The sequence below is a fragment of the Phyllopteryx taeniolatus genome, chromosome 4, assembly GCF_024500385.1.
Source record: "Phyllopteryx taeniolatus isolate TA_2022b chromosome 4, UOR_Ptae_1.2, whole genome shotgun sequence".
Classification (NCBI taxonomy): Eukaryota; Metazoa; Chordata; class Actinopteri; order Syngnathiformes; family Syngnathidae; genus Phyllopteryx; species Phyllopteryx taeniolatus.
In genome coordinates this window covers 14,804,688-14,824,717 of record NC_084505.1, presented here as the reverse complement: position 1 = coordinate 14,824,717, position 20,030 = coordinate 14,804,688, and the positions used below count along the sequence as shown (strand labels likewise).

Sequence of the window (20,030 nt, the reverse complement as noted above, 5' to 3'; positions counted from 1 at the left end):
ATGTTCAAACTGATGAACCTGATTGTTTTTAGCAAATAATCATTAACTTAGAATTTCATGGCTGCAACACGTTCCAAAAAAGCTGGGACAGGTGGCAAAAAACACTGAGAAAGTTGAAGAATGCTGATCAAACACCTGTTGGGAACATCCCACAGGTGAACAGGCTAATTGGGAACAGGTGGGTGCCATGATTGGGTATAAAAGGAGCTTCTACGGTCCATATAATCATCAAAAGGTGCAGAGAATCTGGAGAAATCACTGCATGTAAGCGGCAAGGCCAAAAACCAACATTGAATGCCTGTGACCTTCGATCCCTCAGGTGGCACTGCATCAAAAACCGACATCAATGTGCAAAGGATATCACCACATGGGCCCAGGAACACTTCAGAAAACCAACGTCAGTAAATACAGTTTTTTTTTTCAAATCAAAAGATTTCATGATTTTTAAAGTCTTCGTGTAGTCTGTAAACTTCGTCGATGGTCTGTTGCTTTAAATATCACTGCCGTAAAGATTGCTCAGGAATAACCTACGCTATTGCTGAAGGTGGCTTCAAGGTTGTACCGAGGCGCCTTTCCTCATTTTCTAAGCATTCTTAGAATTTTTGAACGACCTATCCTCCAAATACTTCCGGGTCATCTCGCTCGGCTAGGCTACTATAGGAAAAGAAAGTTCCCAAGCAAGAGGCTCATCATGTTCGGTGCTTCTTCTGGTTCAGTGTAGTGCACACGGTGTGCTGTGGTGCAGGAAGTGAACTCTGAACCTTCATTTCAACGGACTTCGTGTCAGTCCTCAGTTCGAGACGACTCCCTACCCGTGGCAGTCATTTTGTCCAACAGTTTTCCACACAAATCTCACTTACCACCGACAATGGCTGATAAAACAAGGTAAGAAGAAGCGTCAAACATCTCGTTTCCATTTCCTTTAGTCTAGCTTTAAGCATTGAGAGCCTTTAGTGTTTGCTTGTTGTTGTTGTTTTTTGTTTACCTATCCACAATCTTTATTTATACGACATGTGTATTAGCGACCCAATACCAGAGGTGGGTTTAAGCGCGGTACATTTACTCCGTTACAGTTTACTCAATTAACATTGTGGACAAATTGTACTTGTCAGAGTAGTTTTAATGAAGAATACGTTTTACTTTATTCGATTCAAGTTAACCAATCAAACGACACAAGAAAGTTACATGTTCTCACACAAAGTCTTCTCTTAGATTTTGTGGGCCAATCAAAGCGAGTCGTGTTTACATTACAGACTAAGAAAACAACAGCTTTAACGTGCAGCGTAGTTTTTTCACTGCCCAAATGTGGATATTCCACCCCACTTCTAACTTGAGAAAAAAAAGCAAATAATGTTTCTGTAAGGCCATATGCATGTATTGTTGTTGTTTTTTTTTCCCGCTTCAAAATCGAAATGGTGGGAGGTGTGTGTGCACTCTCATTGAACATGAGTTTGAATGTGATCTGTTACTTCTGAACACAGCCACGTGCTAGTTATAAGGGGGAGTGCATCCTTGTGCAACCAGATTTATTTTTATTTTATTTAAACTTTAAACACCAGTAAAAGACCAGTTAAAACAGAACATCTCTTTTTCAATGGTGACCTGGTCAAGAAGGCAGAAAGTTAAAGGTCAAGTCCAAGTCACTCCCATTCAAGTTTATTTGTTGTTTATTCTCACCTCCCCTCTCAAAAAGATCCCAAAAATGTCAGTTGACTTATACAAATTGTAGGTAATGTTAATGGTGGAAAACGGTTTAAAATGATTTATCTTGGTCAAAATTGTTTTACAACAACAGAAAAACCTGGCATTTGAACAGGGGTGTGTATACTATCCACTGCATCCTTGTTCGTGTTGTTGTAATCTGCCTGGTGAGCCTACAATATTGTGCTGTTTAACAAGAAGAAACAATATACAACCCCAATTCCAATGAAGTTGGGACGTGTTAAACATAAATAAAAACAGAATACAATGATTTGCAAATCATGTTCACCCTATATTTAATTTAATACACTACAAAGACAAGATATTTAATGTTCAAACTGATTATTGTTTTTAGCAAATAATCAATTAACTGCCATGATTGGGTATAAGAGGAGCTTCCCTGAATTGTTCAGTCATTCACAAGCAAAGATGGGGCAAGGTTCACCTCTTTGTGAACAAGTGCGTGAGAAAATAGTCGAACAGTTTAAGGACAATGTTCCTCAACGTACAATTGCAAGGAATTTAGGGATTTCATCATCTACGGTCCATAATATCATCAAAAGGTTCAAAGAATCTGGATAAATCACTGCATGTAAGCGGCAAGGCCGAAAACCAACATTGAATGCCCGTGCCCTTCGATACCTCAGGCGGCACTGCATCAAAAACCGACATCAATGTGCAAAGGATATCACCACATGGGCTCAGGAACACTTCAGAAAACCAGTGTCAGTAAATGCAGTTTGGCGCTACATCCGTAAGTGCAACTTGAAACTCTACTATGCAAAGCAAAAGCCATTTTTCAACAACACCCAGAAATGCTGCCGCCTTCTCTGGGCCCTAGCTCATCTAAGATGGACTGATGAAAAGTGGAAAAGTGTTCTGTGGTCTGACGAGTCCACATTTCAAATTGTTTTTGGAAATTGTGGACGTCGTGTCCTGCGGGCCGAAGAGGAAAAGGACCATCCGGACTGTTATGGATCCAAAGTTCAAAAGCCAGCATCTGTGATGGTATGGGACTGTGTTAGTGCTAATGGCATGGGTGATTTACACATCTGTGAAGGCACCATTAATGCTGAAAGGTACATACAGGTTTTGGAGAAACATATGCTGCCATCCAAGCAACGTCTTTTGCATTGCTTATGTCAGCAAGACAATGCCAAACCACATTCTGCATGTGTTACAACAGCGTGGCTTAGTAGTTAAAGAGTGCAGGTACTAGACTGGCCTGCCTCCAGTCCAGATCAGTCTCCCATTTGAAAATGTGTGGCGCATTATGAAGCGTAAAATACGACAACGGAGACCCCAGATTGTTGAGCAGCTGAAGCTGTACATCAAGCAAGAATGGGAAAGAATTCCACCTACAAAGCTTAAACAATTAGTGTCATCATTTCCCAAATGTTTATTGAATGTTGTTAAAAGAAAACGTGATGTAACACAGTGGTAAACATGACCCTGTCCCAGCTTTTTGGGAATGTGTTGCAGCCATAAAATTCTAAGTTAATGATTATTTGCTAAAAACAATAAAGTTTATCAGTTTGAACATTAAATCGTCTTTGCAGTGTATTCAATTAAATATAGGTTGAACATGATTTGCAAATCGGCGGCACGGTGGTCGACTGGTTAGAGCGTCAGCCTCACAGTTCTGAGGACCCGGGTTCAATCCCCGGCCCCGCCTGTGTGGAGTTTGCATGTTCTCCCTGTGCCTGCGTGGGTTTTCTCCGGGCACTCCGGTTTCCTCCCACATCCCAAAAACATGCATGAATTGGAGACTCTAAATTGCCCGTAGGCATGACTGTGAGTGCGAATGGTTGTTTGTTCCTATGTGCCCTGCGAATGGCTGGCAACCAGTTCAGGGTGTACCCCGCCTCCTGCCCGATGACAGCTGGGATAGGCTCCAGCACGCCCGCGACCCTAGTGAGGAGAAGCGGCTCAGAAAATGGATGGATGGATGGATGATTTGCAAATCATTGTATTTTGTTTTTATTTATGTTTAACACAACGTCCAAACTTCATTGGAATTGGGCTTGTAGACCATTTCTTGGAGCCTTAATTTGTTATTTTACAAAGATTTTATTTTATGCAGCGTTTATTTATGTTTTATATGAACTGATATTGCGGCACAGAGGAAGACTGGGTAGCACATCTGCCTCACAGTTCTGAGGATTGTGGTTCAAATCCTGGCCCCGCCTGTATGGAGTTTGCATGTTCTCCCCGTGCCTGCATGGGTTTTCTCTGGGCACTCCGGTTTCCTCCCACATCCCAAAAACATGCAGGGTAGGTTAATTGAAAACTCTAAATTGCCCGTAGGTCTGAATATGAGTGAAAATGGTTGTTTGTTTGTGCCCCGAGATTGGCTGGCGACCAGTTCAGGGTGTACCCTGCCTCTCGCCCGAAGATAGCTGGGATAGGCTCCAGCACGCCCGCGATCCTAGTGAGGATAAAGCGGTACAGAAAATGGATGGATGGATATTTAATTTAGTTATTTTTATTTCATTTAATATTCATGCTCTGATTTATAAAAAAAAAAAAAAAAAATCACAAGTTACTCAGTACTTGAGTAGCTTTTGCACTGAGTACTTTCTTACTCAAGTAATTATTTGGCGGACTTCTTTTTACTTTTACTTGAGTCATATTATTCTAAAGTAACAGTACTCTTACTTGAGTACAATATTTGGCTACTCTACGCACCACTGCAAAATACTGCAGTATTCTACAGCAAACATATAATTTACCTTGGGAGTTGTACGAATTTTCTTAAAAATTGTATATATTGAGCTAACTTCTGTCAGCCTTAGCATATGAGTAATGCTGTATTTTATAACGTGTGATATGAAGTATGGTATGTAATGCATTTAATACTGTTTTTCAAGCTTTGTGGATACCATCGTTCATCTGGATGTTAAGGTAGGATAAAACATGCATGTTCTTCATTACTTTAACCTAGATGTATATATTACAATAACTTTAACAACCGAAAACCACTTAGTGTGATAAAGATCCAATACGACCCAAAAAGCGTATTCGTTTTTAAAAATGTATTTATTTATATTGACTGGTGCTCAATGGTAAATGTTATTTTGCCAGGTCGTGCTCTTTGTTACAGTTCTCGTCCTCACAGACGTATCCTGACCCAACATTTCTCTCGCTTCGTGTGACATCAACATCGATGTAATGTTATGCAGGATTATTATGGAAAAAAGTTGCAGAAGACCTCAGATCTGAAGAGTAATGCCTGTGTGGCTCCAGCCCAGCCCTACCCAAAATTCATCCTCCATGCTCTGAGGAAAGTTCATCCTGATGTGACTGACAGGTTGTCGCTGAGTTTTTTAAAAATTATCTTTGCAAATAACAGTCGGTAGTATTCTCCAATGGGTTTCCTGCTCCCTCAGATACTATGGTTGTGGTCTGGTGGTGCCAGAATGTTTGGAGGACTGCAGGATTCTGGACTTGGGCTGCGGGAGTGGCAGAGACTGCTACATGCTGAGTCAGTTGGTGGGAAAGGCTGGCCATGTTACTGGCATCGACATGACTGAGGATCAGGTAGAATCAGTGATGTTTTGTGCATTTGGCACCTGGCCTTTTGTAGGGATATATCTGATTTAATCCACCTCTTAATACCAACACTATCACGACCATTTCTTCTGCTGCGGTCGCCGTCCACCTTGGCGATGGCTTTTTTTTTGGCTTCGGTTGTGGCACTGCCATAAATATCTGTGCAGCACTTGGGGCTAGACTAATGGACACCCAAATGTTTGGGTTGGTGCTGGGCGATATGGGGAAAAAATATATATCACGATATGTCACGACAACGATATATCAGGATATAGAACGTTTCAGTTATTCTATGAAAAATGTGGGAGGGGGGTCCCCTCCTGCTTAGGAAGCATACGTGATGTCAAGCCACTTGGTTCCCAGACTGAAACGCAATGTTGAATTATTGCAAGATCAGCGAGTTTAATTAAACCAATCACAGATCAGATCACAAGCTGGAGCAATATATCTATTTAAACAACTTATTTACTGTATATACAATTGAACCTCTTTTACAAACTTAATTTGTTGCGTGACCCCCGTTTGTAATCCAAAATGTTCGTAAACCGAGGAAATGTTTCCCATTAAAATGAATGGAAATGCAATCAATCCTTTTTTTTTAACAGTGTGTGGTTAAAAATAAATAGAGTACAATATAGAAATAAGAGAAAACACACTCTTATAAAGTAGTAACATACTAAATAAACGTAACGGTTTATTGCTCATTATCTTTAACTAAGAAGGAGTAAGGAGAGGTGGACTACAGCTCCTCATTGAAGAAGAGTCTTCTTCGATTATAACGGAAATTCTTTTTGTTTCTAATTCATTGGTTGATTTTGGCAAAAAAAAACTGATCCAGGGAAACTTGTCTTTTTCTGTTCAGAAAAAAAAAATCACGTCTAAAAGATTAATTGCTCTGTTCGCCAATTTACTTCTGCATTTATTTTGGTAATTTTTTTGATTGCCTCGCTCATGCTATCATCAGCAAGAGAGAAAAACAACAACAACCTTACTTTCATTGTATGACTTACTGAGCCATCGTGGTTAGTGGTTACACAACTCGAGAAGAAGCACAGCACAGATGTTTCTGCTCATCTATGACAAGTGCTACCTAACACTATCTTTCGCTTTTACGAGAAGCCATTCTTGACTGTTTAGCAAAAATTTCGTTCGCCAACATTGCGCCGACTTAATTCATAAACTACACTCCTCCCGATAGATATCAAGACTAGATACGCCAGTGTGCTATAACAGCTTTTTGCAACGTAAGCCTATCACAATCCAGAAGTGGTTCTTTGTTTATTTCTCACATATTAGGACCAATAAAACATAATTGAAATCTCTTTTGTTATCTAGCTTGAAGTGGCCAGGAAACATGTGGACTTTCACATGAAGGAGTTTGGCTACAAGAAGCCCAATGTGACTTTTGTCCAGGGCTACATCGAGGCCTTAACGGAGGCGGGTCTGGAAAAGAACTCTTTTGATGTCATCATGTAAGCTGTACCTCTTGCCTCCCACTCTCACATTTTAAAGCTGTGTAGTTATGGAAAATTTGTAATGGTCAATCTTTCATCACTTAGCTCCAACTGTGTGGTGAATCTTTCTCCAGACAAGAAGCGAGTCCTGTCTGAAGCCTACAGTGTGCTCAAGGTACTTTTTAACTCACTGAAATGGGATAACAATATCTTTTGAGAATTACATTTCCCAAACTTTCCATGGGATGGTTAGATGGACAACTTTGGAGGGAGAGCGCAAGAAGATGGACACAAAAATTATTTTATTTTTTAATTATGCAAATTTCCAGTGTAAATTCCCAGGTTTTTAAATCTAAATCACTAAACAATATTCATGTTAACTACGTACTGTACTTGCTCTACGGTTGGTTAGGATGGTGGTGAATTTTACTTCAGTGATATCTACAGCAATGGAAGACTAACTGGGGAAATTAAAAACCACAAAATCCTGTGGGGTGAGTATTTTTTATGTTCTCCTTATATACTGTACATAAGCTGCAGACACACACCTGAATATCTCACTATACAATCTCACGATAGGGGAGTGTTTAGGTGGCGCACTGTGGTACAAAGATCTGCTGCAACTAGCCGAGGAAGTAGGATTCAGTCCACCAAGGCTTGTTTCAGCCAGCATTGTCACTGTTGATAACAAAGAACTGCAAGCCATTCTGGGTTTGATACTTGTTTCTACCTTTACCTGTTTGTATGTTGTCATTTTATCCTGTCAAGGCAGAATGCAATACAATATTTTTTCCACCAAGAGAACACTGTTGAATAAGCACACACTAACAAATTTATTTTCACCTGTTCTGCATTACAGGCGACTTCAAGTTTGTCTCTGCCACATACCGTCTGTTTAAGGTCCCAAAAGGCAGCCCAAAGCCATGTAAAGTCATTTATAATGGAAGCATTACAGGGGCAGAGGACTCCCTCCACTTTGACTGTCAGTACACCTTCAAGGTCTGTACATCTCCTTCAGCACAGATCTGCTTCAGTTGACTTTGAACTGAATGTTCACAAATGTTTTCTTCTGACAGCCAGATCAAGTGGTGGATGTAGATGGTGAATTAGCTGCCATCCTGACCCATTCCAGATTTGCACAGGACTTCACTTTCCAGCCACCAGGAGGCTCCTGTGAACCTTGTGGAGTCAAACCAGAGGTCAGTGATACTTTAAAGGTCCCATATTTTACCAAACCAACTTTTTCTAGTATTTGGGATCTTATATTGGCTTTATGATGCCTCAGTAAACAAATTAAAATCATCCACACATTCCTGAGTTACAGACGTTTTTCAGCCGAGAGGCCTAAAATCAGGTCATTTGTATTTCTCGAGCTTATCTACGTCGCAAGCGAAAATCTCCGCCTCCACCTCTCTGCTCCCGAACCAGCGTTGTCAAGATAACAGACACATGTGCTCTCACAAGTAGTGAGGGTTGGGTCTTCTACATGGAGGGCCACCAATCGGAGGAAACGGGGGCGGTCTGAGCCGAGTATGGACAAAGCGGATACAAAAATGCGACAAACATAAGTACAGTGGTGTGAAAAGGTGTTTGCTCCCTTCCGGATTTCTTATGTTTTGCATGTTTGTCACACTTAAATGTTTCCCATCAAAAAAAAATTAAAGACTACATTAGTTAAAGACAACACGAGTAAACACAAAATGCAGTTTTTAAATGAAGGTTTTTATTATTAAGGCAGAAAAAAAAAATCCAGGTTTGGATTTTTTGTTGTTGTGTATATTTAATACTCCAGAGGCCATTCTATGTTTATATGGTTTCACAGTCATGATGGCACTCTGGGGGAAACCATAACTACAAAGAGGTCCGCAACCAAAGTAATTTTAACACCCCTGCATACGTGAAAACATATTAAATGACATTGATCACCAGAGGTCAGTATGTCTGTGGCATCAGTTTGAAATTATGGGCATCCCCTGAGAGGCCCACTGTCTTACTGCGAACAGTCATGCGATAAAACATTGTCACACGCACGCTCACATATGCACTCATACACAAGCACAAGGTCAAGCAACTGTCTCAGATTCAAACTGTGGATTCATGCTGGCAACCTTGAACAGGAAGGAATGTTCTCATCTCTCACTCATGGAATGCCTTCTTATCAGCTCTCATGGGTATTTTGTGAATGCATACATCCACAAACAACATGATAGATGCAGCCCTCCCCCATTTCCTTGTTTACAACATGAGTTTTAAGTTCAATGATAGTACTTCCAAGAAAAGGACTTTTTGAACTATACCTTTTGGACTGCCCCTTTGATGTGCAATCAGGATTACATAATTTACTATAATCAAACATGTTTATTATTTGCAGGATAGTAATAGAAATACTTTAGTGTTATTCAATAACCAATGTCTGATAAGAGATGAAGAACCTCATCATGGGGTATTGGGAATTGGCGAGACCGCTAATAGCGAAAATCTGCAGATAATTGACACCCATTATAATTGCATTGGGGAGGGGGTAATTTAAATTTAAAAAAACATTTTTTTTTATTGTATTAATGGGGATATACCGCCAGTAATTGGTTTTGGGGGTTGGTTCTTCCCCGCCCCCCAAAAAAAGAAAAAAAGATTTTTGGGAGGAAAAACAATCTGTGACGAGGTGGCCACTGTTAAGGAATATAATGTAACAGATTCAAAAATATGAATTATATTTTTCCAAAATCCCTCACTTTATCTTGACTGAAACTTTGGAATCATATAAATACAAAAGTGACTTTATTTATTTATTTTTTTCTCCCAGGCACGTTGTGAGGATCCTTTCCAGCTTGCTGTGCAGTTGCCAAAACAGGGTCCAGGTTCAACCACAGGGGGGTGCTGCAATACAAAGTCTGCTACCTGCTGCAAGTGATTGTTGGATGAGTTCAGCAACCCAACATCATAATGTCAGCACTTGGTAGACTGGACATCAGTGTTTCTCAACTGTTGTCACCCTGGGACCCGCATTTTCTTAAAAACTGTTGAAAAAATGTTTGCCTATGTAAATAAAATGTCATACTTTAAAAACATAAATACATGTTCAAAAGTACCTTACAGAGACCCTTAAAAAGAAACTGTATGAACATGACAACTAAATGTACAATGAATAATACAAAGAATTTCACTTAAATCTTGGCACTGATTTCTTCTTTTTAGGAAAGTCCCTTACTAGTAATAGTTTTTCCATGCATACCTGTCAAAATAATGTGATTTTCCAAATTAAAGGCAAGTCCAACTTGGGATGCACTTTAATCATTTCACTGGACCTGGGGCGGGGGTCCTCTGTTTACGACAGAGTTCCGCTCCTACGGATTCTTAGACCATTGTGCAAACTATTTCGTTGCAGGCCATTCCTGACTTTAAAACATCATATGTCGATACCGTTGTAAGCCATGGACCCTTTGTACTTTTTTCTTACCTCTCCGTGATCACCCACTGTAGGTCCGGGACCCACTTCAGGGTCCCGACCTACCAGTTGAGAATCACTGCTGTAGGTATTTCCATTTAGAGAGGTGATTCGTTTGGAAATTGTATTCCTTTACTTTAAAATAATCCTCACAGTTCTTTCATCTGGCATTTTGTATCATTTAGATTAGGAAATGTGAGTGGAATGACCTTGCATTAAAAATTAATACTCACACATCAACACATATCAATGCAGTGATTTACAGTATCAACATTATATGTTTGGAAGTAATGCTTAATTGTAAAGTCATCATAAATCTCAGAGGAAAAAAATCTACTGAAATGGCATTGATATGTCATTAATTCACCAGATCATTGAGACGATCTCTAGAGGCCACTTATACACAAATCTGCAACTTACATAGACTTTAGACCTGTTTCGTATCTGTCACGATGCTCAAAACTGAAGAAACATGTCAATAAGGAAATTGATGCATTCTGAGAAAAAACAAATCACGAGTCAGTACACAGTATATACTTCAGGACAAAGTATTTCGAGGAAGTTTTGTAGTTAAAACACAATTATACGTAGGGCTGAGATGGGTGCGCTATTGTGTTGAGTGATTTCACCGATCTGTTTCAATAGATCAACCTAATAATAAACAACATGCAATTGTCGTATTCATTGACCATTAAAAACTTTTGATATAATTAACAATGACATACTATTCAATACATTGGTTTGTCAACTGACAAACAATATTTGCGTTTTATTGATTTGTTTTTAATATACAGTAGCTGAAAATTATTATTATTATTATTTTTCCTTTTAACTTTTTTAAATAAATATAATGTACCTATGACTGGTTTCCTAATCGATCCCTATTTGGGTTCATGCTGTTTCGTGTAGTGAAGCACAGGGTGTGCTCTTGTGCAGAAAGTACATTTTGAACCCTCAAACGGACATCTTAAATTTGAGACTGCGGTCAGGCCAGCCTCCACTCGAAAAGAAGTTCAGCCAGCCGCCCCTAATTTTGTTTATACTAAGCATTACGGTAATAAGCCAAAAACGAGCGGCGAAAGCCACCTTCAAAATAACACCCTACAAATATTACATGGATGTCAACACATACTGATTTAAAAAAAAAAAAAAAAAAGATAAAAAATAATCATTGCGTTATCGCAAGACTAGTCCACTTCTAGGGGACACAAGAACACCCGAGGTCTCCCCCATAAGAGCTCCCATTCAAATCTGGTGTATTTCAAAATAAAACATAACCTCAACTCTGCATATTTCACAGTCATTACCCCATGATTTAAAAAATATGTTAAAAATAATCCTTCCGGTGTTGCAACACCAGTCCAGTTCTGAGGGACACTAGAACACTCCAGGACTCCATCAAAAGAGGTCCCATCCAAATCTGGTATTGCATTTCAAAATAAAAGTCCCCTGAAATCTGCATATTTTCGTTGTCATTACCACTGATTTAAAAAAAAAAAATCTGTAAAAAAATGTCTTCAGTATCCCAACACCAGTCCAGTTCTGGAGGACACTAGACCACCCCAGGTCTCCAAAACCTCTCGCTTACAGGTTTAGTTCTGCCCATAAGCATCACAGTCCAGCAGCGTTGATTTGCGAGGCCCCGTGGAGGTAGCTTGATCAGGGTATTTTACTCTAAGATGATCCGCCAAAAACGTACAACTAATATGGTATTTGAATTTGGCTTCGAAAAGTGCGCAAATTACGTACTTCAACAAGCGTCAAGCAAGTTAAACTAAAAATAAAACTACCTATAGTCTGTGTTTGTCCATCTTTGCACCAGTGACACCTCTTAAGTTTTGCTGCACACGTGAGCAGAAGTTATAGGCCGCCACAGGAAGTAAATACATTGAATAATGTAAGTTTATCTCCTAAGATAACGCATTAACTTTAATTTTTTAATTTTTAACTTTAATTATTTTAAAGATTTTTTTTTTAAATCAGGCATATTGACAGTGAAATATGCCGATTTCAGGGGACTTTTATTTTGAAATGCGACATCAGATTTGGATGGGACCTCTTTTGGTGGAGACATGGGGTGGTCTGGTGTCCTCCAGGACTGGACTGGTGTTGTGATTCCGAAGAGATTATTTTTATCAATTTTTTTTAAATCAGTGGTAATGACATTTAAATATGCAGATTTCAAGATACATTTATTTTGCAATGCAACATCAGATTTGGATGGGACCTCTTTTGGTGGAGACCTGGGGAGGTCTGGTGTCCTCCAGGACTGGACTGGTGTCGCGATACTGAAAGGATTATTTTTAATCCCTTTTTTAAAATCAGGGGTAATGACAGTGAAATTTGCAGATTTCAGAGGGCTTTTATTTTGAAATACAATATCAGATCCTTATCAAACCGCTTTTAGTGGAGCCCTTGGTTGGTCTAACGTCCCACAGATCTGTACTGGTCTTGCGATATCAATGGGATTGTTTTTTTAATTTTTTATTTTTTTTTTATTTTTTAAATAAGATATACTTGCGGCGGCACGGTGGCCGACTGGTTAGAGCGTCAGCCTCACAGTTCTGAGGACCCGGGTTCAATCCCCGGACCCACCTGTGTGGAGTTTGCATGTTCTCCCCGTGCCTGCGTGGGTTTTCTCCGGGCACTCCGGTTTCCTCCCACATCCCAAAAACATGCATTAATTGGAGACTCTAAATTGACCGTAGGCATGACTGTGAGAGCGAATGGTTGTTTGTTCCTATGTGCCCTGCGATTGGCTGGCAACCAGTTCAGGGTGTACCCCGCCTCCTGCCCGATGACAGCTGGGATAGGCTCCAGCACGCCCGCGACCCAAGTGAGGAGAAGCGGCTCAGAAAATGGATGGATGGATGGATATACTTGCAGTCATGTATGCAGATTTCAAATTAGCTTTATTTTGGAATGCATCTCAAGATTGAAATGAACATTGCTGGTTGCAATCCTGGGATAGTCTACTTCCTCCCAGAAGTGGACTGGTTGCGTTATAACCGAGAGTTTATTTAATATAATTATTTTAAATCCGAAGCATTGACGTCCCTGTAGGGCTATTATTGGACAGCCTTTATTTTGAAGGTGGCTTTCGCTGCTCGGTGGCCGCTTATTACCGTAATGCCAAGTCTGAACAAAATCAAGGGCGTCTAGCTGGACTTCTTTACGACTGGAGGCTGGCTTGACCGCAGACCTTTGAGCACGGTGCCCAGAATTCTTTTTCGAGTCGACACAACATTCCCCACTGGATTGTGTACTTGACTTGTACCACCGATAATGGCTGAACAAGCAAGGTAACAACAAGCTACAAACATAGCAAACTTATCTCTATTTCTTTTAGTCAACTTTGAGAATGTTGAGTCTGTTTCATTTTTGATACGACACATTTATATGTATCGTGACAAAGTACAGAAGTATTACACACCAAACGTATATTAAACATGGGATTTTTACTAATGTAATTAACTTGCACATTCTGACCTAGCTTCTGGTTTTGTCCTTATATGAACGTCATATTTAATATTTCATTTTATAATTGATTCAATAATCTTTTGAAGCTTTGTTGATACCACCGTTCACCTGGATGTTAAGGTAGGATAAAGCCTTACATCGTCTTGAACGCTTTCGCCTATCATAATTGTTTCGAATGAGTCACCTTCCTCATGATCATGATCACAGTTTTCAATTTGAATGTTTCACTGCATGACTTAATCTGACTCATTCTAACTCTGCATTAGTCTTTTGACAATCTAAATAATTTGTGTGTTTGTGGTTTGAGTCCATAAATGTGTGCATGTCGTCTTTACATATTTAGATTTCATATGCATGTATAGTACCAAAGTGACACCACTAGCCTAAAGCAAATGACCTGATATGATTAATATACAGTACCTGGCTAGTAAAGCTGATTCAGATGTGATTTTGCAAGGTGGTGCTGTATTTTATAGTTCTTGTTCTCACAGATGTGACTGACCCAACATCCGCTCTTGTGACATTAACATCTACACCCTCTCATGTAGGACTATTATGGAAAGACATTGCAGAAAACGTCAGATATAAAGAGTAATGTCTGTGTGGCTCCAACGGAGCCCCTCCCAAAATTCATCCTCCAGGCTCTGAAGAAAGTCCATCCTGATGTGACTGACAGGTTGTTGCTGAATATGTTCACACACTTTACTGGCAAAGCACATTTGGTAATATTCCAGAATGGGGTTCCTCCTCCCCATCAGATACTATGGTTGTGGTCTGGCTGTGCCAGAGTGTTTGGAGGGCTGCAGGATTCTGGACTTGGGCTGCGGGAGTGGCAGAGACTGCTACATGCTCAGTCAACTGGTGGGAGAGGCTGGCCATGTCACTGGCATCGACATGACTGAGGATCAGGTAAACTATTTTGGTCAATTTAAATTAAAACTATTATTATTATTATTAAATTGAATTACTCACAAAAAGTTGAGAATATCCGGCTTTTGGCTGAAATGTCAGGATTAACCTAAAATGCCCTGTAACTTTTACAGGTGGACTTAATGTGACCTTCTCTAAACCTTGGCATGCACATGTTTTATGTTTCAGTACTTTGGCGGAGTCATGGGAAAACCATGTGTACAACAGTTATTGTATCAGTAACAGTAGAAATGCTATGGTGATGAGCAATAACATTAGAAGTCTTTCTTAAAATGCCAATGTATGGCATTGCAATAATTAATAATAAGAGCAGATGTGATTGCATGGAGTGAACTTCCACAGCTACACTGATGATGCGCAGCTGTACATTGCCTTGTCACCTGATGACACCATTCCAATGGATACTCTTTTTAAATGTAATTTAGATATTAAATCCTGGATGGCATAGAACTTTCTCCAGCTTCAACAGGACAAAACGGAAGTTTTAGTCATCGGCCCTGAGGCCTTAAGAGACAAACTTCTGACTAAACTACAAGCATTGTCCTAAAAACCTTCCTCACTGGTGAAAACCCTGGGCATTATTTTAGACTCCGAGCTCCCTTTATTCCACGCATTAAAATATAGATTTTTATCATTTGAAGAATATAGCCAGAGCCCGCCCCATTCTCTGTACAACACAGAGACGTTAATGCATGCTTTTATCTCCAGTTGGATTGTAATACCCTGCTTTCTGGTCTTCCCAAAAAGACAATTTCAGCCTTACAAATACAAATTACTACAGTATTCTCCAGCACGTGTTCTGACAAAGACCAGAAGGCGCAAGCACATTATATCAGTGTTAAAATCACTGACCGCATTTGCTCCCCGTGTGTTTCAGGATTGATTTTAAGGTTTTTAAACGTCTTAATGGTCTTGGTCACTCTTATCTCCCAGAGTTGCTTTTAACCTATAAACCCTCGCGTGCCCTGAGGTCTTCTGGCTCTGGCCTTTTAGTTCTTGTTTCATGGCCCCTGTCTGTGGAACAGCCTGCCGGAGCATCTATCCCAGCTATCTTCGGGCAGGAGGCGGGGGTACACCCTGAACCAGTCGCCAGCCAATCGCAGGGCACATTGAAACAAACAACCGTTGGCACTCACGTTAACACCTATGGGCAATCACATTAACACCTATGGGCAATTTAGAGTCTTCAATCAGCCTACCACAGATGTTTTAGGGATGTGGGAGGAAACCGAGGCGGCACGGTGGGCGACTGGCTAGAGCGTCAGCCTCACAGTTCTGAGGACCCGGGTTCAATACCCGGCCCCGCCTGTGTGGAGTTTGCATGTTCTCCCCGTGCCTGCGTGGGTTTTCTCCGGGCACTCCGGTTTCCTCCCACATCCCAAAAACATGCATTAATTGGAGACTCTAAAATTGCCCATGGGTGTGACTGTGAGTGCGGATGGTTGTTTGTTTGTATGTGCCCTGCGATTGGCTGGCAACCAGTTCAGGGTGTACCCCGCCTCCTGCCCGATGACAGCTGGGATAGGCTCCAGCACGCCCGCGACCCTGGTGAGGAGAAGCGGCTCAGAAAATGGATGGATGGATGGATGGATGGAGGAAACCGGAGTGCCCGGAGAAAACCCACGCAGGCACAGGGAGAACATGCAAACTCCACACAGGCGGGGCCGGGATTTGAACCCCGGTCCTCAGAACTGTGAGGCAGATGTGCTAACCAGTCGCCAACCGTGCCGAATTATTATTATTATTATTATTTAAATTTTTACCTGTGTGTGCGCCCCTGTGTATCTGGATAAGTGGCCGGAGGAGATTGATTTGAACTATATAAAGCACGTTGCGTTGCATGTCATTGTATGAAAAGTGCCCTATAAATAAATTTGATTGATTTATTGATTGATAAGGCTGGCACAAAGACAGCACTGCATATCAGCAGAACAACCCAATGCCCACGATGAAGCATCTATAAGCTTTATATTTTGGTTTTTAATTCAATATACAGCAGCCTGTGCGTCAAGTAAAGCATCGGGGTTATCACATATGTGGACATCTCAAACTTAATTGAAATCTCTTTTGTTATCTAGCTTGAAGTGGCCAGGAAACATGTGGACTTTCACATGAAGGAGTTTGGCTACAAGAAGCCCAATGTGACTTTTGTCCAGGGCTACATCGAGGCCTTAACGGAGGCGGCTCTGGAAAAGAACTCTTTTGATATCATCATGTAAGCTATACCTCTTGCCTGCTGCTCTCTTTCAGTTAGTTTCACATTTTAAACCACTGCTCTGTATTTGTAGAAATGTTTTGAAATCATTTTTCATTACTTAGCTCCAACTGTGTGGTGAATCTTTCTCCAGACAAGAAGCAAGTCCTTGCTGAAGCCTTCAGCGTGCTCAAGGTACACTTCTCTTTAACTCACTTTTGGTCTCATTGTCCGAACAAATTTCATGAGATATGACAAGAATGTCTTAACAAATGAACAACTTAATGTACATGCTCTACTGATGGTTAGGAGGGTGGTGAGTTATTTTTCAGTGACATGTACAGCAATGGAAGACAAACTGAGGAAATTAAAAACAACAAAGTTCTTTGGGGTGTGTATTATTACTCTTCTGCCATATGTTTGTTGCAGACACATGGCTTAGTATAATATTGCAATTTTTCAATGCAGGTGAGGGTTTTGGTGGTGCGCTATGGTACAAAGATCTGCTACAGTTGGCTGAGGAAGTAGGATTCAGACCCCCGAGGCTCGTCAAAGCCAATGTTATTGCTGTTGACAACAAAGAAATGCAAGCCATTCTGGGTGTGATGCTTGTTTCTGTCTTCACAGTGAATTTGCGGTGTTGTTTTGTCATTGTAACCTGTCAAAGGAGATTACACTAATAACTTCATTTTCAACCAGGATAACACAATATTGTTGAATATACTGTGAATGTCTTTTCACTTGTTCTGCATTACAGGTGACTTCAAGTTTGTCTCTGCCACATACCGTCTGTTTAAGTTACCAAAGGGCAGCGGAAAGCCATGTAAAGCAATTTATAATGGAAACATTACAGGGGCAGAGGACTCCCTCCACTTTGACTGTCAGTATACCTTCAAGGTCTGTATATGTAGCTCCTGCAGCATCAGATGAGTTCCAGTGACTTTCGACTGAATGTTCACAAATGTTTGCATCTGACAGGCTAATCAAGTGACAGAGATTGATGGCGAATTAGCCTCCATCCTAACCCAATCCAGATATGCGCAGGCCTTCACTTTCCAGCCACTAGGAAGGTCTTGTGAACCTTGTGAAGTCAAACCTAAGGTCAGTGATACTGTAAAAATATGTGTCATAACTTTGAACACCAGAGGTCAGTATGTTTGTAGTATCAATTTAAAATTGTGGACATGCCCAAAGAGGCCCACTGTCTAACTGTGCTCACAGTCGAGGAAACATGCTGCACAGTCTCACGTGTGCACGCACACAAACACTCTCCTTCTCTCTCTCTCTCTCTCTTTCTCTCTCTCTCTCTCTCTCTCTCTCTCTCTCTCTCTCTCTCTCTCTCTCTCTCTCTCTCTCTCTCTCAAAGCACACATAAAGTCCGCACTCATGCACAAGGTCAAGCAGCTGTCTCAGAGTCATAACCAGACTGTGGAGTCATGCTGGGAACCTTGAACAGGAAGGAATGCTCTCTTCTCCAGTTCATGGAATGCCATCTTATCAGCTGTAATGGTTATTCTTTGAATGCATACATTGCATGAACAACACTAGATGTTTCAACAACAGCCCTCTGCTCAGACCACATAAAAAGAACACTTTTCAGTTATGTATTTCATATTTGGCATTTTGAATTCATAGATAGTACTGCTAAGATCAGAGTTCACGGTTGAACCTTTGGAATGGTCCGCTGATGTGAGATGACGTTACATACTTTACTGTACTCAACCATGTTTGTTTGTTATGCAGACATATACTGTTGATTAGCTCCACTTCTGTCATATGCTTATTTCATGAACAAACTCAATAAAATGTAAAATCAATACACCACTTGTAAACCGACGCAGAGGCTTAATTGATATGGGACACATTTTTCATGTTGAATATAGAAAGTAACAGAAATAGGAAAATTATTTTTTTTTTTAATATGTATTTTTGCACATCCTAGAATTGCCTTGGGTGACACTTGATATAATCCAAAAGTGTGATGTCCTGTTCCTTGTTGAACTTGTCATTCAGGCAGGCTCTGGGGATCCTTTTGAGCTTGCTGTGCAGCTGCAGAAACAGAGTGCAGGCTCAGCCACAGGGGGATGCTGCAGTACGCAGTCTGGAACCTGCTGCAAGTGATTGTGGGAAAAGACCACTGCTGCAATTTTCTGAGTCTTAGCATCATAATGTAATCACGCTGTAGTATAACAGTAGTTTGAATGTCACAAATTCTTGTGTTTCTGTATGTGAGCTAACAAAATAGATGTCCAATTTCCGGGGTGAAGGAGTAAATCCAGTATGGTAAAACCTGTTAAATTGGTTAGAAGTGATTTGGAACACAGGACGTTTTAGAATAACATTGTAGAATTTCCGAGGTATTCTCTGAAAACTGTATGTTGTTAAAACATTAAGACATCTTTGTACTACTACAGCATGAGAAATTCAGACTTGTTTAATATATATTAATAGAGTGCTCATAATTTAACAAACAATTTACTTTATTAATTTAACTAGCGAATTGTGTATTTTTTTTGATCTGCCTCTTCAATTTTTATAACAACTTATATAGTTGCTTTGTTCTCAATTTCAATGTTTTTCAACAGTGTCCAAATCAATTTGTCTATCACATTAATTTTAATTTGTCAGTGTAATATGAAAATAAATGCTTTTGATTTTGTTTTGTGAATAACAATACCTTTATATAATTTTAGAGACGCTTTCTTTTTAGTGTTACCAATTATAGAGGCAAGGGTTATAAAGATGAGTGAAGATCAACAGGTTAACAACACATTATAACATAGTACAGTTTTCTGGTTAGTACTGTGAATGTACATCCGGTTAAGAGGTTTTGTCATCCAATACGTTGATGTATACAACATATTCTTCACATTATTTTTCACAAGAGCAATTGCAGTCATTTCAACCAAAACATGGCATACTTTTCCCAATTAGTTATGAGTCATTCTAAGTCGTTATAGCAGTATACTATTGGTGAAATCGCATACTGCAGTATAAGGGCTGGACATTTGGACAATTTTAAGAACTACTAAAAATCTTGAAAAACAAAACACTTAGACATGGCAAAATTGCCTTTTAAAAAATATATTATGAGAACTACATGTTTATGAATAAACTGAGTTATCCAGAGTGAGAGCTTATTTTGGCTGCTAAATGTTGCAGAATGAGTCGTGAAGTATTCCTTAACAGGTAGCCCGCGTTGTAATCATGTAGACTATGCGCTATCTCCTACACATGAATATACTGTACAAAAAGTCACGAGTGGCTCTTGTCC

General features: G+C 40.1%; 2 protein-coding genes across 5 annotated transcripts; both read left to right on the top strand.

Annotated features, from left to right (window-relative positions):
• The first annotated feature begins 244 nt into the window (after window positions 1-244).
• Window positions 245-9,986, top strand: LOC133476427 (arsenite methyltransferase-like). Of its 3 annotated transcripts, none has more exons than XM_061769802.1 (12): window positions 245-397; window positions 717-885; window positions 4,572-4,605; window positions 4,884-5,011; window positions 5,091-5,241; window positions 6,589-6,725; window positions 6,813-6,882; window positions 7,120-7,201; window positions 7,287-7,418; window positions 7,567-7,706; window positions 7,784-7,906; window positions 9,511-9,986. In XM_061769802.1, the coding sequence occupies exons 2-12, from the start codon at window positions 869-871 to the stop codon at window positions 9,616-9,618; spliced, it is 1,122 nt and encodes a 373-aa protein (XP_061625786.1). In that variant the 5' UTR covers window positions 245-397; window positions 717-868; the 3' UTR covers window positions 9,619-9,986. The 3 variants fall into 3 exon arrangements, 2 of the variants coding, with proteins under 2 accessions (XP_061625786.1, XP_061625788.1); XR_009788050.1 differs by lacking the exon at window positions 245-397 and adding an exon at window positions 8,081-8,293 and having other exon boundaries at window positions 548-885; window positions 9,511-9,646; XM_061769804.1 differs by lacking the exon at window positions 245-397 and having other exon boundaries at window positions 553-885; window positions 4,820-5,011.
• A 3,293-nt stretch (window positions 9,987-13,279) lies between these two features.
• Window positions 13,280-19,415, top strand: LOC133476426 (arsenite methyltransferase-like). 2 transcript variants are annotated; one of them, XM_061769800.1, is made up of 11 exons: window positions 13,280-13,454; window positions 13,719-13,752; window positions 14,181-14,308; window positions 14,391-14,541; window positions 16,641-16,777; window positions 16,882-16,951; window positions 17,066-17,147; window positions 17,225-17,356; window positions 17,514-17,653; window positions 17,735-17,857; window positions 18,770-19,415. In XM_061769800.1, the coding sequence occupies exons 1-11, from the start codon at window positions 13,438-13,440 to the stop codon at window positions 18,875-18,877; spliced, it is 1,122 nt and encodes a 373-aa protein (XP_061625784.1). In that variant the 5' UTR covers window positions 13,280-13,437; the 3' UTR covers window positions 18,878-19,415. The 2 variants fall into 2 exon arrangements, with proteins under 2 accessions (XP_061625784.1, XP_061625785.1); XM_061769801.1 differs by lacking the exon at window positions 13,719-13,752 and having other exon boundaries at window positions 13,295-13,454; window positions 14,181-14,541.
• Window positions 19,416-20,030: the final 615 nt, after the last annotated feature.